This window comes from Amblyraja radiata, chromosome 3 (assembly GCF_010909765.2).
Source record: "Amblyraja radiata isolate CabotCenter1 chromosome 3, sAmbRad1.1.pri, whole genome shotgun sequence".
NCBI lineage: Eukaryota > Metazoa > Chordata > Chondrichthyes > Rajiformes > Rajidae > Amblyraja > Amblyraja radiata.
The window spans coordinates 103,939,367-103,964,462 of NC_045958.1; the positions used below are offsets into that span (position 1 = coordinate 103,939,367).

The 25,096-nt window shown below is 47.7% G+C and overlaps 1 protein-coding gene across 1 annotated transcript; it reads left to right on the forward strand.

The window, feature by feature from the left end:
- znf131 (zinc finger protein 131) lies at nucleotides 1–23,493 on the forward strand. The gene is given in 8 exon segments (XM_033018469.1): nucleotides 1–120; nucleotides 4,537–4,672; nucleotides 5,394–5,495; nucleotides 7,658–7,743; nucleotides 7,745–7,803; nucleotides 10,686–11,407; nucleotides 21,404–21,534; nucleotides 22,454–23,493. Coding segments are annotated over 7 exon segments (1,482 nt in total). The 5' UTR covers nucleotides 1–120; nucleotides 4,537–4,545; the 3' UTR covers nucleotides 22,709–23,493.
- Nucleotides 23,494–25,096: the final 1,603 nt, after the last annotated feature.

The window sequence follows — 25,096 nt, forward strand, 5'->3', positions numbered from 1 at the left end:
AGAGGTCAGCGGCGGCGGCGGCGCGCAGGCTGCCGGGAGAGCGAGGCCTCCCCCTCAGCGGGCGGGTTGCGGACGGGAGGCGCGGAGTGGAGCGGCCGTGGGGAGGGACGGCGACTGCAGGTCAGGCGAGCGATGGCGGCCGGGGGGGGAGGAGGAGGGAGGATAACGACGGCGGGAGACGCGGGGCGGCGGCGAGAGAGTGAAATGCGCGGTTTGATGACGTAACGGCCGCCGCTCGGCGCCGGAGGAGCGGCCGGGCCCCACAACCTCCCCCCCCCCCCCACCCGCCGCTGAACGCCCGCCCCCCCCCCCCCCGCACCACAACACAACACAACACAACACAACGACCATGCCGTTGCCGCCGCAACCCCCGGCTGTGGTAAACACCCCGGTATTTCAATTTTACCTGCAGGTGAAAGCCCGCGGGTAGGCCTTCCGGTGGCCGATGCGGGAGAGGCGGTGGCGCCGCCCACCCACCGAGCGGAACCCAGCGCCCAGGCTGCAGAAGGGTCTCGTCCAGAGATGCTGCCTGGCCTGCTGAGTTACTCCTGCATGTCAAAGAGGGTTTTAGTGTCATATGTCCCAGATGGGACAATGCAATTCTTACTTTAACACCTTCGATTTAAACGAGCAACTGCAGTTCTTTCCTACACCAAGGAACTGCAGATGCTGCTTTACACCGAAGGTAGTAGACACAAAATGCTGGTAGACAAAAGTGCTGGAGAAACTCAGCAGGTGCAGCAGCATCTATGGAGCATCTGCAGAAGGAATATCTGAAGAAGGGTCTCAACCCGAAACGTCACTCTTTCCTTCTCTCCATAGATGCTGCTGCACTCGCTGAGTTTCTCCAGCACTTTTGTCTACCTTCGATTTTCCAGCATCTGCAGTTCCTTCTTAGACACAAAATACTGGCTGGAGTAACTCAGCAGGACCCTTCTTCAGACTGCAGTTCCTTCCTACTACACTGGTTGAGGTTGTGGTTACCAGATGGGAGAGAGTTGGCAGAAGACCAGAGGTTTAATTCACTCAGGAATTCAGAAATGTGTAGGAAAGAATTGCAGATGCTGGTTTAAATTGAAGGTAGACACAAAATGCTGGAGTAACTCAGCGGGACAGGCAGCATCTCTGGAGAGAAGGAATGGATGACGTTTCTGGTTGAGACCCTTCTTCAGATATTCATTCTGAAGAAGGGACTCGACCTGAAACGTCAAGAATTCAGAAATAACAGAGGGATTAATTAGTCAAACAACCTCTAAGTTTTACTCACAAATTACTCCCAACACTTTGTGCCTGAATGCTTCCAATCCTCTGACCTCTGCTTTCACTGATACTCTCACTAATGGTTCAATAGTAGACAAAATGCTGGAGTTAAGGGCCTGTCTCATTTGCGCGTAATTTACGCGACATCATTTATGCGTCACGACGCGCGTGTCATGACGTGCATGTGATGCGCGTATGGTGCGCATTACGCATGCGTGGTGAAGTAGGCAGTGACGCGCGGTCATGCTCGGCGCCCTAGGATTTTGGGATGTGCAAAATCTTCGCTCGCAATCTGCGTGACGCGCAAATGATGCCCAAGTGGGACAGGCCCTTAACTCAGCAGGTCAGGCAGCATCTGTGGAGAAGAGGCGTTAGTGGCGATTCTGGTGAAGACTCTTCTTCGGACTAAGAGTCAGGGTCTGAAGAAGTACCTCGACCTGAAACGTCACCTATTCCTTTTCTCCAGAGATGCTGTCCAACTCGCTGAGTTACACCAGCTATTTGTGCCTATATCTTCGGTTTAAACCTGCATCTGCAGTTCCTTCTTGCACAATGGTTCAATGGTTCTTCATTGTCACATGTGCGAAGTGCAAACACAGAGAAGTTTTTCTTGCAATCAGTCTAGTCTAGTATTGCCATACAGAAGCACATCCCCGATTAGCAAATTGTACAGAAATTGTTTACTGATCACACATGCAAGAGGCGCTATTTTCCAAGTTTAGTCCATACGCCAGTTGTTTCAGAGCAATGAAGATTATCTAATCAAGCTGGATCTAATCAACATTATCCGGAATTTAGCTTATTATTGTCACGTGTACCGAGGTAGAGTGAAAAACTGTTGCATGCTATCCAGTCAGCAACAAAGCTATACATAATTCCAATCAAGCCATTCACACTGTACAGATCCAGGACAAAGGGAATAATGTTTAGTGCAAGATATAGTCCAGAAAAGTTGACTGTCAATCAGCTGAGACTAGATTGCAGGCAGTGCTAATCAAAGATTATAGAGGAGTACTAATTAAGACTTGTGGAGTCCGTTATGTAACACGGAATCAGGCCAACACATCCTTTCCGACCAAGATGCCCTATCTAAGCTAGTCCCATTTGCCAGTGTTTATGAAATACCAACCAATCCTATGCACTCGAAAATGTCATAAAAATTACTCTGGCACAATCTTTCTTTAACAACTCCATATTCACTTGTTTTTTTTTTACCTGAGCCTTTCTAAATGATGAGTTATGCCAAACCTTGGATAATATTGCAGTAATTTACCTTCCATCTACTTTTACCGACGTTCCCATATTTACGTTCATAGTCGTAGAGTCGTACAACATGGAAATAGACCTTTCTGGCCAACATGTCCTTGTTATCCAAATGCCTCATCTAAGATAGTCCCATTTGGCCCATATCCCTCTAAATCTTCCCTATCCATATACCCGTCCAAATGCCTTTTAAATGTTGTTATTATACCTGCCTCGATGTCCTCTGACAGCTTGTACCATATATCCATAATTTCTTAGTGAAAAAGGTTGACCCTTGGATTCCGATTAAATATTTTGGTTCTCACCTTAAATCTATGTCTTCTGGTTCTTGATTCCCCTAATCCGGGTAAAAGACTCTGCGCATTCACCCTATCACATCTCCTCATGTTTTATACACCTCTATAAGATCACTCCTCGGTCTCCTGCGCTCCAAGGAAGAAAGTCCTAGCCTGCCTGACCTCTGCCTACAGCTCAGGCCCTCGAGCTAGTTTATGTGCTGTATGACCATGACTCTATAAGCCCAAGAAATAGTTATGTGAGGGTGAGAGGTTTGGGATCAGATTCAAGGGGAATGTTGCAGTGTTAATTCTTCTTCCTGGCTCTACTTCTTTGGCAGCTGCACAATATGTGTGGTGAAATGACTAATTTATCCTCAGCTGATCAAAAAGTAATTTCTCAATGAGAGTCACATTTTCATTGCAAATTGTGAAAGATAGCAATCTCCCTGTTCCTTCCCGTGCGCATCTGACTCTGTGTTAAATCTATTCCTTTCTCCAGCTGTTGCACAGTGTTCTTGTTCCCTTCTCGTCTCTCTTCCAGATGTGGCAGGAAGGTCAGCTCCTTTTGTAATCTAGTTACTTCATCAAAAATGATTCATCTCTTCCCCATAATAAAGCTAAGTGCAGACAAATATATATAGGATGATATATGTGTAGGAAAGAACTGCAGATGCTGGTTTAAATCGAACATAGACACAAAATGCTGGAGTAACTTAGCAGGACAGGCAGCATCTCTGGAAAGACGGAATGGGTGATGCTTCGGGTCGAGACCCTTCTTCAGACATGTATAGGTTTATTCATGAATAGGTATATATAGGTTTATACATGATATATAGATATATACAATAAACTGTCATTAGTACAGACTCGTTTATAATAGGATTTCTGTTATAGCAGACTGTTTCTTTCAGAACACAGACTGCCAGTGACCCTGTATAGGCCATTGAAATTGACCAGGCCTTGAAATTGACACGGTTGAAATTGACAAGAGGTTGAAATTGACAAGCAATCGCTTGGATCAACACAACTCTATTAAACAATGTAACAAATGGCCTTTAGTATTTTTAGCTTACTGTAACAAAAGAGCATTTTCGGTTGTTGAAAAGAACTTTGTATTTGAGAGAGACACGGCACACAGACACAGACATTCTGATTAGGAAGTTTGCAGAAGACATATTAGTTGGTGGGGGGTGAGGAAGATCGTGAAAGGATGCACCAATTTGTAGACTAATTAGAATTTGGGCAGAGAAATGTGGGATTTGGGTAGCACAGTGGAGCAGCGGCAGAGTTGCTGCCTTACAGAGGCAGAGAACCTGACTACAGTTGCTGTCTGTATGGAGTCTGTATGTTCACTCAGCATCTGTGGAAAATGAAGGAGTTAATGCCTCAGCTCTCCTACCCTTCGTTGGAACTTGTTACAGAGTATTCAGCGTGGAAACATGCCCTTCGGCCCAATTTGCCCACACTACCAGCATGCCCCATCTACACTAGTCCTACCTGCCTGCGTTTGGCCCGTTTCCCTCTAAACTGATCCTATCCATGTACCAGCCCAAATGTTTCTTAAACGTTGTGATAATACCTGCCTCATCTACCTCCTCCGGCAGCTCGTTCCATATACACCCACCACCCTTTGTGTAAAAAAAAAAGTTGTCCCACTGGTTCCTATTAATCTTGTTCTGCACTGCTTTGATTTTTATTTTTTATTTAAATGTAGGTTTGTGCTTTGTTCCCACAGTTACCGGACATGGAGGCAGAGGAGGTGTTGGTGGACACTGTTCACGAGGTACCAAGCCACTACAAAGTCGTACTGGACAGACTGAATGAGCAGAGACAGCAGGAGCAGTTTACTGATATCACTCTCATCGTGGACGGTCAGTATTTCACCCTTGTCTTGCACACAGGGTCTGGGTTCATGCTGGAGCTTTGCCCTTCAGGAGAGGAGCTGCAACTTGCCCAATATAGCAGCAAACGCCGGTTTTCTTAAAAAAAAAGAGACCCAGAGTACTGGAGTAACTCAGTGGGTCAGGCAGCATCTCTGGAGAACATGGATAGGTGACATTTCACAGAGTGCTGGAGTAACTCAGCGGGTCAGGCAGCATCTCTGGAGGACAGTGGCCAAGCGGTAGAGTTGCTGCCTCACAGCGCCAGAGACTCGGGTTCCATCATGACCACGGGTGCTGTCTGTACGGAGTTTGTACGTTCTGCCCGTGACCTGCGAGGGTTTTCTCCAGGTGCTACGGTTTCCTCCCGCACTACAAAGACGTACGGATTTGTACGATAATTAGCTCGGTAAAATTGTAAATTGTCCCTCGTGTGTGTAAGATGGTGTTAGTGTACGTAGATCGCTGGTCAGTGCAGCCGAAGGGTCTGTTTCCACCTGTATCTCTAAACTAAGAAAGGCCACGATCCGAAACATCCATGTTCTCCAGAGATGCTGCTGACCCGCTGAGTTACTCCAGCGCTTTGTCTTTTTTTGTTTGCAAACCAGTGTCTGCAATTTCTTGTGCCAGCATTCTCCTAGTATGCCATTTGCCTGTGATGAAAAGCGATGACTACGTCTGAGGAAGATTAATATTGAGTTGTGTTCCGCAGGTCACCATTTCAAAGCCCACAAGGCTGTCCTTGCCGCCTGCAGCCAGTTCTTCTGCCGCTTTTTCCAGGATTTCCGGGAGGAACCCTTGGTGGAGATTGAAGGTAGGTTTTGACTAAAACATCAAAGGGCAGGACCTTCACAGTGAATGATAGAAAAATGTACTCCGCGACTCAATCCATTATGAAAAATTACAGCAGGCTCTAGGTCAGTTGGACAAGTGAGCTGAGGAACGGCTAATGGAGTTTGCTGCAAATGAGTGCGAGGTGTTGCAGTTTTGGAAGTCAAACCAGGGCAGAAGCTTCACAGTGAATGGCAGGGCGCTGGGAGTGCTGTTGACAGGGGGATCGAGGCTTACTGGGACCTTGTTCCCTGAAATTAGCATCATACGTAGTTAGGGTGGTGAAGAAGGCCTACAAGAAGGTGGGGCCGCAATTGTACTCAATTAGAGTTGTGATCAGTTTGGTCGGCTTGCTCTGGGAGGGATGTCATTAAGCTGAAAAGAATGCAAAGAAGATTCATGAGGCAGTTGCCAGAACTGAGGGCCTGAGCTGCAGGGAAATGTTGGTCAGGCTAGGACTTTATTCCTTGGACATTGGACTTTATCTCTGGAACTGATGTGCTACAATGCTGAGAACTATTGGGTGGAGCAAAGTGGAGCATTGTACTTGAGTTTGACTGTATTTATGAAAAGTATTCACAACTATCTGTTGGATAACATGCAAAACAAAGCTTTTCATTGTACCTCAGTACAGGTGACGATAACAAACCTAAACCATGCAAATTCTCTCTGAATTAACCATCCATTGATCATTGTATTCAAAGGCCATTCTATCTGAATTCACGCAAAGGTCTGTCCATCTGAATTCACTCACCCATCCCCATTCTCTCTGAAATCTCCCATCCATTGCCCAATCTCTCTGAATTCACACATCCATTTTCCATTCTGTCTGAATTCACCTATTCATTGTCAATTCTATCTGAATGGACCTATTAAAGGCCAGTTTGTCTGAGTTCACCCAAAGGTCAGTCTATCTAAATTCAATGGTTAGTTTAGTTGAGAGATACAGCGCGGAAACAGGCCCTTCGGCCCACCGGGTCCGCGCCAACCACCGATCCCCGCACATTAACACTATCCTACACCCACTAGAGACAAATTTTTCTTTACATTTACCAAGCCAATTAAACTACAAACCTGTACGTCTTTGGATTGTGGGAGGAAACCGAAGATCTCGCAGAAAACCCACGCAGGTCACGGGGAGAACGTACAAACTCCGTACAGATAGCACCCGTAGTCAGGATCGAACCCCTGGTCTCCGGCGTTGCATTCGCTGTAAGGCAGCAACTCTACCTTGACCACCACTGTGTTAAGCTGGAAAGGGTGCAGAGAAGATTTATGAGGATGTTACCAGGACTCGACGACCAGAGCTATAGGGAGAGATTGAGCAGGCTAGGACTCTATTCCTTTGGAGCGTTGGAGGATGCGGGGATCGGGTAAACGCACAGAGTCTCTTGCCCAGAGTTGGGGAATTGAGAACCAGAGAACATAGGTTTAAGCTGAGAGTGAATAAAATTAATAGGATACTGAGTGCCAACCTTTTTCACAAAGGATAGTTGGTATTTGGAATGAGCTGCCAGAGGAGATAGTTGAGGCAGGTACTATCACAATGTTCAAAAAACATTTAGACAGGTACATGTCAGGTGTAGAGGGATATGGGCCGAACGCAGGCAGGTGGGAATAGTGTAGATGGAACGGGTTGGCGTGGGCATTAGGCCGGAGAGTCTGTTTCCACACTGTACGACCCTGACCGTTCAGAAGCCTGGTAACACAGGGGTAAATTCAGCACCCATAAACGCAGTGTTTGCTGCTGCTACTTCTGCACAATTGGTTTTAATTTCTAGTTTTAGAGATACAGTGCTCAAACAGGCCCTGCGGCCCACTGATCCGCGCCGACCAGCGATCATCCCACACACTAATGCTATCGTGCACACTAGGGGCAATTTTACAATTACCAAATTACCGATGACAATTATCCTACAAATTTGTGGGAGGAAACCGGAGCACTCGGAGAAAACCAACGCAGGTCACGGGGAGGACAGGACGGACAAACTCCGTACAGACAGCACCCGAGGTCAGGATGGAAGCTGGGTCTCTGGCGTTGTGAGGCTGCAACTCTACCATTGTGCCACCATGCTGCTCACTGGACGGGGCGGGTTGCGATGAGTTTGTTACGAGCGGGGCTGACGTTTTGCTCTCCGTCCCCAGGGGTGAGCAACCTGGCGTTCCAGCACCTGATCGAGTTCACCTACACGGCCAAGCTGATGGTGCTGCAGGAGGAGGAGGCGAGCGACTGTGTGGAAAGCCGCCGAATACCTGCAGATGGAGGAGGCGATGAAAGCCCTCAACAACCGGTAACTACCCGCCGCTGCTTGTCTCCGCTCTTCCTGAGGCTCCGATTTTAGAGATGCAGCATGGAAATGCTGTTTCCTTTGTTTGAGGAAGGCAACAGGGACAATCCAGGAAAACGTAGACCAATAAGCCTTATGTCTGTGGTAGGGAAATTGACAGAGAAGATTTATTTAGGAACAGGATGTTCAATTAGAAAAATCATGGCCTTAGTAGACTTTTGACTTTAGAGATACAGCGTGGAAACAGTCCCTTCGGCCCACCGAAGCCGTGCCGACCACCAATCATCTCTCAACTAAACTGAACACCGTGTACACTCGCACTATCCTACACACTAATGTCAATTTACAGCAGCCAATTAACCTACAAGCCTGAAAATAGACACAAAATGCTGGAGTAACTCAGCGGGACAGGCAGCATCTCTGGAGAGAAGGAATGGGTGAAGGTTTCGGGTCATGACCCTTCTTCAGACCCACAAACCAGAATGTTTTTGGAGTGTTGGAGGAAACTGGAGCACCCGGAGGAAGCCCACGTGGTCACAGTACAAACTCCCTACAGCCAGCACTCGTAGTCAGGATTACACCTGGGTATCTGGCGCCGTAAGGCAGCAGCTTTATCTCTGCGCCACTGTGCCGGCATGGGCTTAGTGGGCCCCATCTTATTCCACCTGAGGAGGAGATCTGGCTGGAAGTGAGACCGTACGGAGTTTGTACGTTCTCCCTGTGACCGCGTGGGTTGTCTCCAGGTTCTCCGGCTTCCTCCCACACCAGGTTAATTGGCTTATGAAACTCTCTAAAACTAAAAAACAGTCCAAGAGTAGGCTATTTGGATGGGCTGGCTTATTTCCCGCTGGAGACAGAAGAAACTGTCTACGCTGGTTTACAAAAGAAAAGACACAACTAACTCAGTGGGTCAGGTATATTTTTGTTCTCCAGAGTTGCTGCATGACCCACTGCGTTACTCCAGCACTTTGTGTCTTTTTTTGTTTCCCAACAGGACCGGGGACTGTTTCCCGACGGCCTGGGCTTGTCTCCCCTGGAGTAAAGAAGGCCATGAACTCAACCAATAGAAGTAAATAAACATAGAACAGTACGGCTTAAGAACAGGCCCCATCGGCCCACATTCTCTGTGCCCAATATGATGCCAAGACCATCTCCTATCTACCTGCACCTAAATCCATATCCCTCCATTCGCTGCACATCCATGTGTCCATCCAAAAGCCACTACCCTCCCTGCCTCCACCATACTGCTGGCAACATGTTCCAGGCACCCACTACCACTACCCTCTTTGTAAATACGATTGCCTCACACGCAGGCAGGTGGGACTAGTATAGAAAGGGCACGAGGCTCAGTGTGAGCAAGTTAGGCTGAAGGGCCTCTGTTACCGCCCTTTATGACACTATGGCTCTGGGTCCCTGCTTAGTTCAGGATGCAGAATCACATGACGCAGACAACGACTGCATGCTGGCCATCAATGAACCATTTGCACGAACACTACACTAATACCATTTATAATCTCATCAACTCCTCCCAGACTACTCCGCTGGCACGGTTGTGTACCGTTAATGCTACTGCTGTACCGCGCCAGACACCTGGGCTTGATCCCGACTACGGGTGCTGTCTACGGAATTTGTACGTTCTCCCCGTGACCTGCGTGGGTTTTCTCCGAGATTTTCGGTTTACTCCCACACTCCAAAGATGTATAGGTTTGTAGGTTCATTGGCTTGGTATAAGTGTAAAATTGCCCCTAGTGTGTGTAGGGTAGTGTTAATGTGCGGGGATCACAGGTCGGTACGGACTCAGTGGGCCGAAGGGCCTGTTTCCACGCTGTATATCTAAAACTAAACTAAACTCCCCTATACGTTAAGGTCTATTTACAGCGGCCAATTAACCTACGGGAGGAAACCGGAGCACCCGGTGGAAACTCGTATAGTGACAGGGAGAAGGCACAGACTCCACTGGGGTGTGTGTTGAACCTGGATCTCTGGAGCTGTGGGGCAGTAGCTTTACTAGCTGGGCTACTACGCTGCCATATCTGGGCTTTTTTTACATGGGCGAGGACCTTTCTTCCACATCGGTGTCCTTGTGCGTCCAGAGCTGGTTACTTGTCCCATTCACAGCCCCGTTCTAGCATTGTCTCTCCCATCTGTCTTCTCACCCACTGGCCCCATTCTGCACCCTGGCCTGTTCCTCCATTCTCTGCCTCCCCACTTGATGTATTCCTCATTCTCACTCTTATTCCTGATCTTATTCCCATTCTCTGATTTCTTTTCCCCTCCATTCTCTCATCTTTTCCCCCATTCTTTGAACATTTCCCTATTTTTGATTCCCCCCTCTCCTGACATTTCGTCCGTCCCCCCCCCCCCCCGATCTTTTTCCGCATGTCCTGCTAACTGAACAATCCTATCAACAACTAGAGAGCGGTCCTGACCTCCCATCTACCTCATTGGAGACCTCGGCACACGTGATAATAAACTAATCTAAACTAAACTAAATTAAGCTAATTACACATGACATTTTGAAAAGAAAGAACACTGTTATTGGTGAGGGGAATGTTTTGAGTTACATAGAAAATAGGTGCAGGAGGAGGCCATTCGGCCCTTCGAGCCAGCACCGCCATTCATTGTGATCATGGCTGATCGGCCCCAATCAATAACCCGTTGAGAGATACAGCATGGAATCTGGCCCTTCAGCCCACTGAGTCTGTGACCAAACATTATTACGTTTATCATGTATCTGTGCACTGTGGACGGCTTGATTGTAATCACGTACTGTCTTGCTGCTGACTGGTGAGAACGCAACAACAAGCTTTTCACTGTACCTCGGTACACGTGACAATAAACTGAACTAAAGTCCTGATCACCCTGTGCATATATTTTTCCATCAGGACCAGCGCCGAGTCTCCCACGGCCAAGGCCAAGCACCCGGGCAAGAGGAAGGCCAAGAAGCGGACCATCGCCGAGACGTCAAACGTCATCACCGAGAAGCTGCCGTCCATCCAGGAGACGGAGACGGTGGAGATCGACCAGGTGAACGTATTTTCCGCCGAGATCGTGGAGATCGAGGGGGAGCGGCTGGAGGAGGATGGGGTTGGAGTGGCCTCGGAGGACACGGACGAGGCGGAGCAGCTGGCCGGAGACCTGGCCGGCGCGGAGCAGCCCGGCGAGTCGGCGCTGGCCCTGCTGGCCGACATCACCAGCAAGTACCAGCAGGACAATCTGGACAGGGAGCCGGAGAGGGAGGGCGAGCCCGAGGCGGCCGCACAACCCCAGGAGGGGGCGATCTCCACGGAGGACGGCATCCACATTGTGGAGGTGCTGGCACAGGGCGACAAGGTGTTCTGCTGCGAGAAGTGCGGCCGCACCTTCAGACTCTTCTACCACTTCAAGGAGCACCTGAAGGTGCACTCGGGCGAGAACTACGTGTGCCACCTGTGCAGCAAGCAGTACACGAGGGAGAGCGCCTGGAAGCAGCACCTCTCCTCCCACCGCGACGAGGAGGGCGGCAACAAGAAGCCCCGCTGCGTCCGCAAGGTGCACGTGTGCCAGTACTGCGACAAACAGTTCGACCACTTTGGCCACTTCAAAGAACACCTTCGCAAACACACTGGTAAGCAGTCGTCTCCTTGGCTTCATCTGGTGTGGAAACAGTCCTTTCGGTCAACCGTGATCTATGCCGTGCATCGAGCACCCGTTCACACTAGTTTAGTTTAGAGACGCAGCGTGGAAACTGGCCCTTCGGCCCACTGAGTCTGCGCCGACTGGCTATCACCCGTTCACACAAGCTTAGTTTGGAGATACAGCATGGAAACGGGCTGTTTGGCCTACTGAGTCCGTGCTGACCATCGATCACACGTTCACATTAGATCTACGGTTTCTTACTTTCCCATCTGCTCTTCACACAATTTGCAATGGCTAATTAACCTACCAAGTCCCATATCTTTAGTGTAGCTTAGAGATAGAGCGTGTAAACAGGCCCTTTGACCCATCGAGTCCGCGCCGACCAGCGATCACCCCATGCACCAGCACTATCCTACACACTCAGGGCAATTAACAGGTTCCAATTAACCTACAAACCTGCACGTCTTTGGAGTATGGAAGGAAACCGTTGAACCTGGAGAAAACCCACGTGGTCACAGGGGAGACGTGCAAACTCCGTACCCGGCACCCACGGTCAGGATCGAATCCTGGTCTGGTGATGTAAGGCAGCAGCTCTACCACCGTCTAGCTAATGTCTCCAGCTGAGTTTGGTTTGGTTTAGCACGGAAACAGGCCCTTCGGCCCACTGAACCCATGCTGACCATCGATCACCCGTTCACACGTGTTCTATGTTATCCCGCTTTTGAATCGACTCCCTACACACCAGGGGCAATTTGCAGAGGCCAATTAACGTACTAACCCTCACTTCGTTTGGAAATGGGTGGAAACCGGAGCACCCGCAGAAAACCCACGCAGTCACAGGGAGAATGTGCAAACTCTATACAGACAGCATCCAAGGTCAGTATCGAACCCAGGTCTCTGGTTCTGTGAGGCGGCCACTCTACCACTGCGCCACTTTTCCACGTATGTCTGCTAGTGTTGTCGCCAAGTTTAATTTAGAGATAGTACGGAAACAGGCCCTTCGGACCGCCGAGTCCGCGCCGGCCTGTGATTCCCGCACATTAACACTATCCCACACACATTAGGGACAATTTGCACACACCAAGCCAATTAACCTACAAACCTGTACGTCTTTGGAGTGTGGGAGGAAACCGAAGATCTCGGAGAAAACCCATGCAGGTCACGGGGAGGACGTACAAACTCCGTAGAGAAAGCATTTGCAATCGGGATCAAACCCGGGTCTCCGGCACTGCAAGCTCTATAAAGCATTAATACTGCCGCTGCGCCACCGTGCCGCCCAAGTTATAGGACTAGCATCTGAATTCAGGATGACTGATCCAGAAATGTAAATTCAATTCCTACTATGGCAGCGGGAGAGTTTATAACTTCAACTAATTATATGTACTGGGGATTTAAAAAATTCCATTCTCTACTCTGTAGAAGGTCAGCACCAGAACAGGCACTTTGGCCCACAGTGACTGCCAAGCATGATGCAATGACCATCCCTCATCTACAAAAAAAGACAGAAAATGCTGGAGTAACTCAGCGGGTCAGGCAGCATTCATAGCATGCTGAGTTACTCCAGCATGCTGCCTCTTTCTTTGGTATAAACCAACAACTGCAGATCCGTGATATTCCATCTCTTACCTATCTGCTTATAATCCATATCCCACCATTGCCTGCATATCCAAGTGCCTATCCGAAAGCCTCTTGAACACCACTATCGTATCTGCCTCCACCACCACCCCTGGCAGTGTGTTCCATGCACCCACCATCCTCTGTGTAAAAGCCTTGCCCCGCACATCTCCTTTACACTTTGCCCCTTGCAGCCCAGAGGACATAGGTTTAAGGTGAGAGGGGGAAGATTTAATAGGAATCTGAGGATTAACCTTTTCACACAAAGGGTGGTGGGTATATGGAACAAGCTGCCAGAGGAAGTAGTTGAGGCAGGGATTAATGCAATGTTTAAGAAACAATTAAACACAGTGCCCTCCATAATGTTTGGGACAAAGACCCATCATTTATTTATTTGCCTCTGTACGCCACAATTTGAGATTTGTGATAGAAAAAAATACGTGGTTAAAGTGCACATTGTCAGATTTTGATAAAGGCCATTTTTATACATTTTGTGTTCACCATGTAGAAATTACAGCTGCGTTTATACATAGTCCCCCCATTTCAGGGCACCATAATGTTTGGGACACATGGCTTCACAGGTGTTTGTAATTGCTCAGTTATGTTTAAATGCCTCCTTAATGCAGGTATAAGAGAGCTCTCAGCACCTAGTCTTTCCTCCAATCTTTCCATCATCTTTGGAAACTTTTGACAATCGACAATAGGTGCAGGAGTAGACCATTCAGCCCTTTGAGCCAGCTCTGCCATTCAATATGATCATGGCTGATCATCCCCAATCAGTACTTTTGTTGCTCTTTATCAACATGAGGACCAAAGTTGTGCCAATGAAAATCAAAGAAGCCATTATGAGACTGAGAAACAATAATAAAACTGTTAGAGACATCAGCCAAACCTTAGGCTTACCAAAATCAACCGTTTGGAACATCAAGAAGAAAGAGAGCACTGGTGAGCTTACTAATCGCAAAGGGACTGGCAGGCCAAGGAAGACCTCCACAGCTGATGACAGAAGAATTCTCTCTATAATTTAAAAAATCCCCAAACACCTGTCCGACAGATCAGAAACACTCTTCAGGAGTCAGGTGTGGATTTGTCAATGACCACTGTCCGCAGAAGACTTCATGAACAGAAATACAGACGCTACACTGCAAGATGCAAACCATGGCTAGCCGCAAAAGTAGGATGGCCAGGTTACAGTTTGCCAAGAAGTACTTAAAAGAACAACCACAGTTCTGGAAAAAGGTCATGTGGACAGATGAGATGAAGATTAACTTATATCAGAGTGATGGCAAGAGCAAAGTATGGAGGAGAGAAGGAACTGCCCAAGATCCAAAGCATACCACCTCATCTGTGAAACACGGTGGTGGGGGTGTTATGGCCTGGGCATGTACGGCTGCTGAAGGTACTGGCTCACTTATCTTCATTGATGATACAACTGCTGATGGTAGTAGCATAATGAATTCTGAAGTGCATAAACACATCATATCTGCTCAAGTTCAAACAAATGCCTCAAAATTCATCGGATGGCAGTTCATTCTACAGCAAGACAATGATCCCAAACATACTGCTAAAGCAACAAAGGAGTTTTTCAAAGCTAAAAAATGGTAAATTCTTGAGTGGCCAAGTCAATCACCCGATCTGAACCCAATTGAGCATGCCTTTTAGATGCTGAAGAGAAAACTGAAGCGGACTAGCCCCAAAACAAGCATCAGCTAAAGATGGCTGCAATACAGGCCTGGCAGAGCATCACCAGAGAAGACACACAGCAACTGGTGATGTCCATGAATCGCAGACTTCAAGCAGTCATTGCATGCAAAGGATATGCAACAAAATACTAAACATGACTACTTTTATTTACATGACATTGCTGTGTCCCAAACATTATGGTGCCCTGAAATGGAGGGGGGGTTATGTATAAACACTGCTGTAATTTCTACATGGTGAAACCAAAATGTATAAAAATGGCCTTTATTCAAATCTGACAATGTGCACTTTAACCACATGTGATTTTTTTTCTATTACAAATCTCAAATTGTGGAGTACAGAGGCAAATAAATAAATGATGGATCTTTGCCCCAAACATTATGGAGGGCACTGTAGGTACATGGGTAGGACAGGTTTAGAGGGTTAGGACCAAACGTAGGCAGGTGGGACTAGTGTAGATGGGACATGTTGGTCGATGTACGCAAGATGGGTCAAAGGGCCTGTTTCCACGCTGCATTACTAATTTGTAAAGTGTAATCATATCCCTGTCTAAACGTACAGGAAAAAAATGCTCTAATTAGAAACATAAAAAATAGGTGCAGGAGTAGGTCATTCGGCCCTGTACCGCCATTCAATATGATCATGGCTGATCATCCAGAATCAGTACCCTGTTCCTCCTTTCCCCCTATATCCCTTCATTCTGTTCGCCCTAAGAGCTTTATCTAACTCTCTCCTGAATACATCCACTGAATTGGCCTCCACTGCTTTCCGTGGCAATGAATTCCACAAAATCTCCACTCTGTGGCTGAAAAGGTTTTTCTTCATCTCAGTCCTAAATGGCCTACCCCCTATTATTTAACTGTAACCTCTGGTTCTGGACTCCCCCAACATCGGGAACATTTTTCCAGCATCTAGCCTGTCCAATCCCTTAAGGATTTTATGTTTCTACTGGACTTAGTGGGATCTGTTAGCTCCCTGTCACACAGAGGCCTGGTCCCCCAACCCTATATTCCACCACTCACCTGTAACCCCCAATTGTGCAGGTGCGGTTCATTTCCCCTCATCCCCAGCACTCCATCCCCCCTCCTCTTCACCCTCCCTCTTCTTTCCTCTCTCCCCCTCCCCTCCCCAATCCCTCCCTCACCCTCCTTCGCCTTTCCCCTACCCTCAGTCACTCCCTCCCTCCATAACTACTCTCTCCTCCCTACCCCCCTCCTATCCCTCTATCCTCCACCTTCCCCACCCCTCACCTCCCCTATCGCCCCCACTATCCTTGCTCACTATCCCTGCTCACCTCTTCCACTGCCCTCCTCTTCGTCTATTCCCCACTCCCTACCTCCCCCACTCTCCCCTCCTCTCCCTCTATTCCGCCTCCTCCCCCAGCGCCTACGCCTCGGAATCCCCGGCAGACAGACCTCGCCGGCAGGAAGATGGGTGCCAGGAGGAAGGTGGGCGCCGGCAGGGAGACGGGCTGCGGCCGGTGACTGACAGTGGAGACGGCCAATCAGTGAGGCGATGGTGCAGGAAGGGGCGTCGCCGTCCCGGCCATGACTGACTGGAGAGGAGACCAATCTGCGCATGCGTGGTTTTTAAGATTTTTAAACCATAATAGATTTTAAAATATACCACTGATCGGAACAAAACTTGGTGCATTTGCAGCACAGGGCAATGGCGAGTAAGGTGGCAAAATATCGTAGCGCTATCGCATACCGTTTTTGCGCAAATGTAAGAACAACGCAAACCGGAAGATAACAAGATGAGTTTTAGTTATGTATAGATAGATAGATGGATAAATAAGATCCCCTCTCATCTGTCTAAATTCCAGTAAATATAAACGCAGTCGATCCATTCTTTCATTATAGGTCAGTCCCGCCATCCCGGGAATTAACCTGGTGAACCTACTCTGCACTCCCTCAATAGCAAGAATGTCCTTCCTCAAATTAGGAGACCAAAACTGCACACAATACTCCAGGTGCGGTCTCATCAGGGCCTGTACATCCTTGCTCCTTTTCTCAAATCCTCTCACTATGAAGACCAACATGCCATTAGCTTTCCTCACTGCCTGCTGTACCTGCATGCTTACTTTCAGACTGATGCACAAGCACACCCAGGTCTTGTTGCGCCTCCCCTTTTCCTAATCTGACACCATTCAGATATTAATCTGCTTTGTTTTTGCCACCAAAGTGGATAACCTCACATTTATCCACATTATACTGCATCTGCCCACTCACTCAATCTATCCAAGTCACCCTGCAGCCTCATAGCATCCTCATCGCAGCTCACACTGCCACCCAGCTTTGTGTCATCCGCAAACTTGGAGATTTTACATTTAATTCCATCTTCTAAATCATTAAAATATATTGTAAATAACTGGGGTCCCAGCACTGAACCTTGCGCACCCCACTAGTCACTGCCTGCCATTCTGAAAAGGACCTGTTAATTCCTACTCTTTGCTTCCTGTCTGCCAACTAGTTCTCTATCCATGTCAATATTCTACCCCCAATACCATGCGCTCTAATTTTGCACACTAATCTCTTGTGTGGGGCCTTGCCAAAGGCTTTTTGAAAGTCCAGGTACACCACATCCACTGGCTCTCCCTTATCCATTCTACTTGTTACATCCTCAGAAAACTCCAGAAGATTAGTCAAGCCTGATTTCCCCTTCATAAATCCATGCTAACTTTGACCGATCCTGTCACTACTTTCCAAATGCGCTACTATAACATCTTTAATAATCGACTCCAGCATCTTCCCCACTACTGATATACGGCTAACTGGTCTATAATTCCCCGTTTTCTCTCTCCCTCCTTTCATAAAAAGTGGAGTTACATTGGCTACCCTCCAATCCACAGGAACTGATCCAGAGTCTATAGAATATTGGAAAATGATCGCCAATGCATCCACGATTTCTAGGGCCACCTCCTTCTGTACTCTGGGATGTAGACCATCAGGCCCTGGGGATTTATCTGCCTTCAGTCCCAACCAAACACCATTTTCTGACTATTGTGGATTCCCTTCAATTCCTCCCTCCCACTAGATCCTCAGTCACCTAGTACTTCTAGGAGATTGTTTGCTGGCCAATTTATATGCCTCCTGGATTTAACACTGTCCCTAATTTCCCTCGTTGAGCTTTTCAGTTTTATGTTTACGCCAGACAGGGATGAACAATTGTTGTAATTCAACCACGCGATCTTTAAATCTTTGCCATTGCATCTCCACCGTGAATCCTTTAAGTATCATTTGCCAGTCCATCCTAGCCAATTCCCGCCTCATAGTTACCTTTCTTTATGTTCAGGACCCTCGTCTCTGATTAAACTATTACTCTCCATCTCAATGCAGAATTGTGGTCACTGTTGCCCAAGGGGCTTTGCACAACAAGATCGCTAACTAATCCTTCCTCATTACACAATACCCAGTCTAGGATGGCCTGCCCTCTAGTTGGTTCCTCTACATATTGGCTTAGAAAACCATTCCATATACACTCCAGGAAATCCACCTCAGTGTTTTTACCAATTTGCTTAGCCCAATCTATATGTAGATTAAAGTCACCCATGATAACTGCTGTACCTTTGCTGCACGCATCCCTAATTTCCTGCTGATGCAATCCCCAACCTCTGCTGTTTGGTGGCGTGTATACAACTCCAACCTGCGTTTTCTGCCCTTGCTATTTCGCAGTTCTACCCATAGAGATTCTGCAGCATCCAAGCTAACGTTCAAGTTCAAGTTCAAGTGAGTTTATTGTCATGTGTCCCTGTATTGGACAATGAAATTCTTGCTTTGCTTCAGCACACAGAACATAGCAGGCATTTACTACAAAACAGATAAGTGTGTCCATACACCATAAGAGAGTGGTGAATCCATATACCATAAGAGAGTGATTCACACAGAGAGTGGTGAATCTCTATAATTCTCTGCCATAGAAGGTAGTTGAGGCCAGTTCATTGGCTCTATTTAAGAGGGAGTTAGATGTGGCCCTTGTGGCTAAAGGGATCAGGGGGTATGGAGAGAAGGCAGGTACAGGATACTGAGTTGGATGATCAGCCATGATCATATTGAAGCAGGCTCGAAGGGCCGAATGGCCTACTCCTGCACCTATTTTCTATGTTTCTATGTTTCTATAATATAAATATATACACACATGAATAAATAAACTGATAAAGTGCAAATAACAGATAATGGGTTATTAATAATCAGAGTTTTGTCCGAGCCAGGTTTAATAGCCTGATGGCTGTGGGGAAGTAGCTATTCCTGAACCTGGTTGTTGCAGTCTTCAGGCTCCTGTACCTTCTACCTGAAGGTAGCAGGGAGATGAGTGTGTGGCCAGGATGGTGTGGGTCCTTGATGATACTGCCAGCCTTTTTGAGGCAGCGACTGCGATAAATCCCCTCGATGGAAGGAAGGTCAGAGCCGAAGCAACGTCTCGCAACAGTAACTACCAACGCAAAACTGTTCAATTCACCATTTAGTTTGAAGAAGTATTTTATCTCGATCTTCTCTAATGTTCTGAGAAAAATCATTTCAAAATACACAACACGCGCAATAACTTCCGGGAACACAGATCCTATCACATTCCTTCCATAATGCAAAGCCATAAAATGCATTGAGCAACAAAAACAGCCGTTATCAGGCAACTGAACCGTCCTATCGCCATCTAGAGAGCGGTCCTGACCTCCCATCTACCTCAGTGGAGAGCCTTGGACTATCCTTAATCGGACTCTACTGGACTTTATCTGGCACTAAACGATGTTCCCATTATTTTGTATATGTACACTGTGGCTGGCCTGATTCATGTAGAGTCTTTTCGCTGACTGGATAGCACGCCACAAACATGCTTTTCACTGCACCTTGGTACAGTACATGTGCCAATAAACTAAACTGAACTTTAGCTCTGTTTGGAATTGCTCCTGCAGACACTGAACCCATCATCAGCTGATCAAAACCTCATACCGGTAGTTTTTCAATGCCATAGTTGTGTTTGTAAGAAACATTCCATTATCGAAAATCATGTTACAAAGATAACAAAGGACAAAGGACATTTATTATCACATATACCAATTGGTGTAGTGAAATTTAAGTTGCCATTTGCAGCACACCTATAAAAATAAAATACGACATTAAAAAAGAATTTAACATCAAACATAAAAACTTCCCCCCACAATGGTTCCCACTGTGAGGGAAGGCAGCAAAGTCCAGTCCTCTTCCTCTTGTTCCATGTCAATCACAGCTTCAAATGTTAATAACAACATTATTTTTCCTGCAAGATTTAAGAAAATAAATATTTTCAATAACAGTAAGGTTATTTTTATTACTGCGAGCTAACAAAACAAAAGTATTACATTGTTGTATTACACGTGTCAATGGAAACGATTGCTTGTCAATTTCTATGTCCTCCCATGGTAAAACTGACAGACTGTGTTCTTAAGGGGTAATGAAGTCTGATTACCATGGGTAGATTACATGGAAACAGTTCTTTCCCCATAAACTTTTTTTCCCCAAGCCAGCTTTTTTTTTTGCTTGTCGATTTCTAAAGTAGTGTTTAAATGGTTCTCTAGTTCTTAAAATTGCATTATAACTACTTTGGCCTGCTGAATGCGTAGTCATCGCTAATATTATATCCAATTTGTGTATTGGAACCACGCGCAGTCGCACATTCACCTGAAATAGTAACAAAACTAGAAAACTTGTTTCTGAGGAAGGGCGCAGTTAAAGGAAAGGTTCTCTTTCCTCAGATGCTGCCTGACCTGTTGAGTATTCTGTTTTTGTTCCAGATTTCCAGAATCTGAAGCAATTTAGAAGAGTTTAGTTTAGTTTAAAGATAACACATGGAAACAGGCCCTTCAGCCCAACTTGCCCATATCAACCTAATTGCCCCCATCTACGCTAATCCTATCTGCCTGCGTTTGGCCCATATCCCTCTAAACCTTTCCTATCCATGTACCTAATATCTTTTATCCAAATATATTTTAAATGTCGTTATAGTATCTGCCGCAACTACCTCTTCTGGCAACTTGTTCCATACACCCACCAACCTCTGTGTGAAAGAATTGCCCTTCAGGGTTATATTAAATCTTTCCCCTCTCACATTAACTTTGTGTCCTCTGGTTCTTGATTCAAAGAGTTGGTATTAGGAGGATGAAAAATATTTTGGGATATTATTCGCTTTAGGCAATAGACAATAGGTGCAGCAGAAGGCCATTTGGCCCTTCGAGTCGGCACCGCCATTCAATGTGATCATGGCTGATCTTCCACTATCAGTACTTTAGAGATACACGTGAAAACAGGCCCTGCGGCCCACCGAACCCGCACCGACCAGCGATCACTATACACTAGCACAGTCCTACCACGAGGGTCCTACACAATTTTAACGAAGCAAATGAACCTACAAACCTGAATGTTTTTGGAGTGGGAGGAAACCGGAGTATCCGGAGAAAACCCACACGGTCACAGGGAGAACATACAAACTCCATACAGACGGCAGCCGTAGTCAGGATCGAACCTGGGTCTCTGGTGCTGTAAGGCAGCAGCTCTACCCGCTGCACTCCTGTGCCGTCCCTGCTGTTATTTCTGTTCGTACTGTTTTATAATGAATATAACTTCCCGTGTGGGAGGGAATCGATGGGACTATGCGACTGACAGACGTAACAGACGAGTCTTCTCCTCTGCCTCTGCAGGTGAGAAACCCTTTGAGTGCCCGAACTGCCACGAACGCTTTGCCAGGAACAGCACTCTGAAGTGCCACCTTGTAGCCTGCAGTACAGGTGCGGGTGCAAAGAAAGGAAGGAAGAAGATGTATGAGTGCCAGGTACAGCGCGCTACTTACCCCGCTTGATGCCTCCCTCCCTCCCTCGGCCTTCAACGTACAGCTGCTGGGACTGATGTGTAAGACAAAAGGGATTAAAGGGCACAGAGTGCTGGAGTAACTCAGTGGGTCAGGCAGCATCTCTGGAGAACATGGATAGGTGATGTTTCACAGTGTGCTGGAGTAACTCAGCAGGTCAGGCAGCATCTCTGGAGAACGTTTCGGGTCGGGCCCCATCTTCAGATTAATTGCAGGGGTGGGAGGAATGAAAGCTGGAAGAGTGGAGGGCAGGACAAAGCACAGCAGGTCATAGGTGAAGAAAGAAACTGCAGATACTGGTTTATATCGAAGATAGACATGGAGTGCTGGAGTAACTCAGCAGCTCAAATGGAGATGCTCTCTGACCCGCTGAATTACTCCAGCACTTTGTATCTATCTTAGGTCGTAGGTGATCAATAATTACATTCCTTAGTTTAGTTTAGATATACATGGCGAAAACAGGCACGTCGACCCACCGAGTCCGCACTGATCAGCGATCCCCGCACTCTAGCATGATCCTACACACTAGGGACAATTTACAATTTTTACCAAAGCCAAGGAACATACGAACCTGTCCGTCTTTGGGATGTAGGAGGAAACCGGAGATCCCGGAGAAAACCCACATGGTCATGGGGAGAACGTACAGCACCCGTAGTCGGGACGGAACCCGGCTCTATGGCGTTGGGAGGCAGCGGTCTGCTCAATAAGGATGGTACGCTGGTGTAGCGCCAGAGACCCTTTGTGCGGCAGTGCTAGCATACGGGGTGATCGCTGGTCGGCGCGGAGCCAGTGGGTGGAAGGGTCTGCTTCCACTCTGTATCTCTGAGGTCTAAAGTGTAAAGTGTAAATGACTAACTGCGGTGCCCACCGTTGTCGTCGGCAGGTCTGCTCCAGTGTCTTCCCCAGCTGGGACCAGTTCAAGCACCACTTAGCGGTGCACACGGGAGAGAAGCCCAACCACTGCACCGTGTGCGACATGTGGTTCATGCGTGCCGGCGAGCTGCGGCAACACGTGAGGGAGAAGCATGAGGAGTCCGAGCCGGCGGAGGACGAGCTGACCGAGATTGTGGTGCCGGTGGTGATGATCGACACCGAGGCCATGGAGGGCGAGACCATCATCGAGCAGGTGACGGTGTAGCTGACCACTGCCTGACGTTTGGGGGGGAGGGGGAGGGTGGGGTGGGGGAAGAAGGACGTTTGGTGCGAGGCTTTGGGCAAGGGGTCGGACCCTTCAACGCCCAGCCTGACCGCAGCGGGGTGCGACCAGGGCCAGAGAACAGCGGCCCACGTCTCCCGTATCGCCCTCCCCACCCGCTCTTTGGACTTCTTTCGACAAACCGGCGGTCGGTTTACGCGGAATGGAATTGCTGCGTCAAGAGGTCGCGATCAAAGCCTCCGTGCCTCCTGTGCGTTAAGGAGATCTTGGAGCAGCCGAGGGTGTCCCCTCTCCGACCAGCCAGCATCGCTCGGCACATGAACTCACTGGCCTAAAGGCCGCCGGTAATGGAAAATAAACGGCAACGTGGTTTTTGTTGGCCGGTAGCAGAACGATCGAGCCCTTGCACTGGGAGATCACCCGCAGATTAAAAACGTACACACGGCGGGCAGGCGGGTTGTACCACTGAAGCACCACTGGGCATCCCCTGTTGAACTGTCGGGCTTGAGATCTAGGGCCTTTTGCCACTGCCTGAGGCTTCATCGCCAGTCTGCGCTATCAGGTCGCCGTGCCCTGAAGCGCTGATTCCCCTGGACTGTATGACATTGGGGTGGGGTGTCGGACACATCGCAGAGAGGACTGCACTTCTGTTGGAGTTGTTCCAGTCGCCATCTCCGTGTGACTTCTTGTAAATGTTCGTAGAGAATGCACGGCGGTTTAATCCACTTACAGGCACGTAAATTAAAAAAACTGTCTGATTCTGTAGACCCGGTGCGTTACGTCTTTGATTTGACACCCGTTTTCCCACAGCTTCTCCAGCCCAGCGACCTTCCGCTGCTACCACCCAGCTCTCCTGACCCGCTGGCATATATTGACACAAGCAGATAGGAAGGTCCGAGCTGTGTGTTACAGCCCATCACAACTAGGGCACGGGATGATGACCTGATCAGTCAGCACTTACACTCCTGGCCTCTTCAGTCAGTTTAGTTTAGTTTAGAGATACAGTGCGGAAACAGGCCCTTCGGCCCGCGCCGACCAGCGATCCCCGCACATTAACACTATCCTACCCACTAGGGACAATTTTTACATTTACCAAGCAAATTAACCTGCAAACCTGTACGTCTTTGGAGTGTGGGAGGAAACCGAAGATCTCGGAGAAAACCCACGCAGGTCACAGGGAGTGCGTACAAACTCCATACAGACAGCACCCGTAGTCAGGATCGAACCCGGGTCTCTGGCGCTGCATTCGCTGTAAGGCAGCAACTCTACCGCTGTGCCATCGTGACCACCCTAAGTTTAGTTTATTATCATTATTATCAAGTGTACCGAGGTACAGTGAAAAGCTTTTATTGTATGCTAACCAGTCAGCGGAAAGACAATACATGATTACAATTGGGGCATTTACAGTGTATAGATACATGACAAGGGAATAACGTTTATTGCAAGGTAAAGCCAGTAAAGTGCGATCAAAGATACTCTGAGGTTCACCAATGAGGTAGATAATAGTTTAGGACTGCTCGTTCAGTATACAATTTCGTTCAGACTGAAATGTCTGAATGACAATAAAGGATACTTTACTTACTTTACTATCTCGTGGTAGGATGATTCAGTTGCCTGATAATAGCTGGGAAGAAACTGTTCCTGAATCTGGAGGTGTGCGTTTTCACACTTCTGCACCTTTTGCCCGATGGGAGAGGGAAGAAGAGGGAAGGGCCAGGGTGCGACTCGCCCTTGATTATGCTGCTGGCCTTGCCGAGGCAGCGTGAAGTGTAGATGGAGTCAATAGCATAGAGGTTGGTTTGTGTGATGGTCTGGGCTGCGTCCACAATTTGCTGCAATTTCTTGGGGTCTTGGATGGAAATGTTCCCAAACCAAGATGTGATGCATCCTGATAAAATGCTTTCTATGGCACGTCGGTAGAAGTTACCTCTGTCCGGTAACTCCAGTTGGGAAGTGAGTGAGGGTTATGTGAGGTCATATAGCAGTTGTGGGAGGTCATGTTGCGGTTGTACACAGCCCTAGTGAGACCACATCTGGAGTATTGTGTGCAGTTTTGGTCCCCTAATTTGAGGAAGGACATTCTTGCTATTGAGGGAGTGCAGCGTAAGTTTACAAAGTTAATTCCCGGGATGGCAGGACTGTCATATGCTGAGAGAATGAAGCAGCTGGGCTTGTACACTTTGGGGTTTAGAAGGATGAGAGGGCATCTTATTGAAACATATAAGATTGTTAAGGTGTTAAAGAAGGAACTGCAGATGCTGGAAGATCGAAGGTACACAAAAATGCTGGAGAAACTCAGCGGGTGCAGCAGCATCTATGGAGCTAAAGAAATAGGTGATGTTTCGGGCCGAAACCCTTCTTCAGACTGAT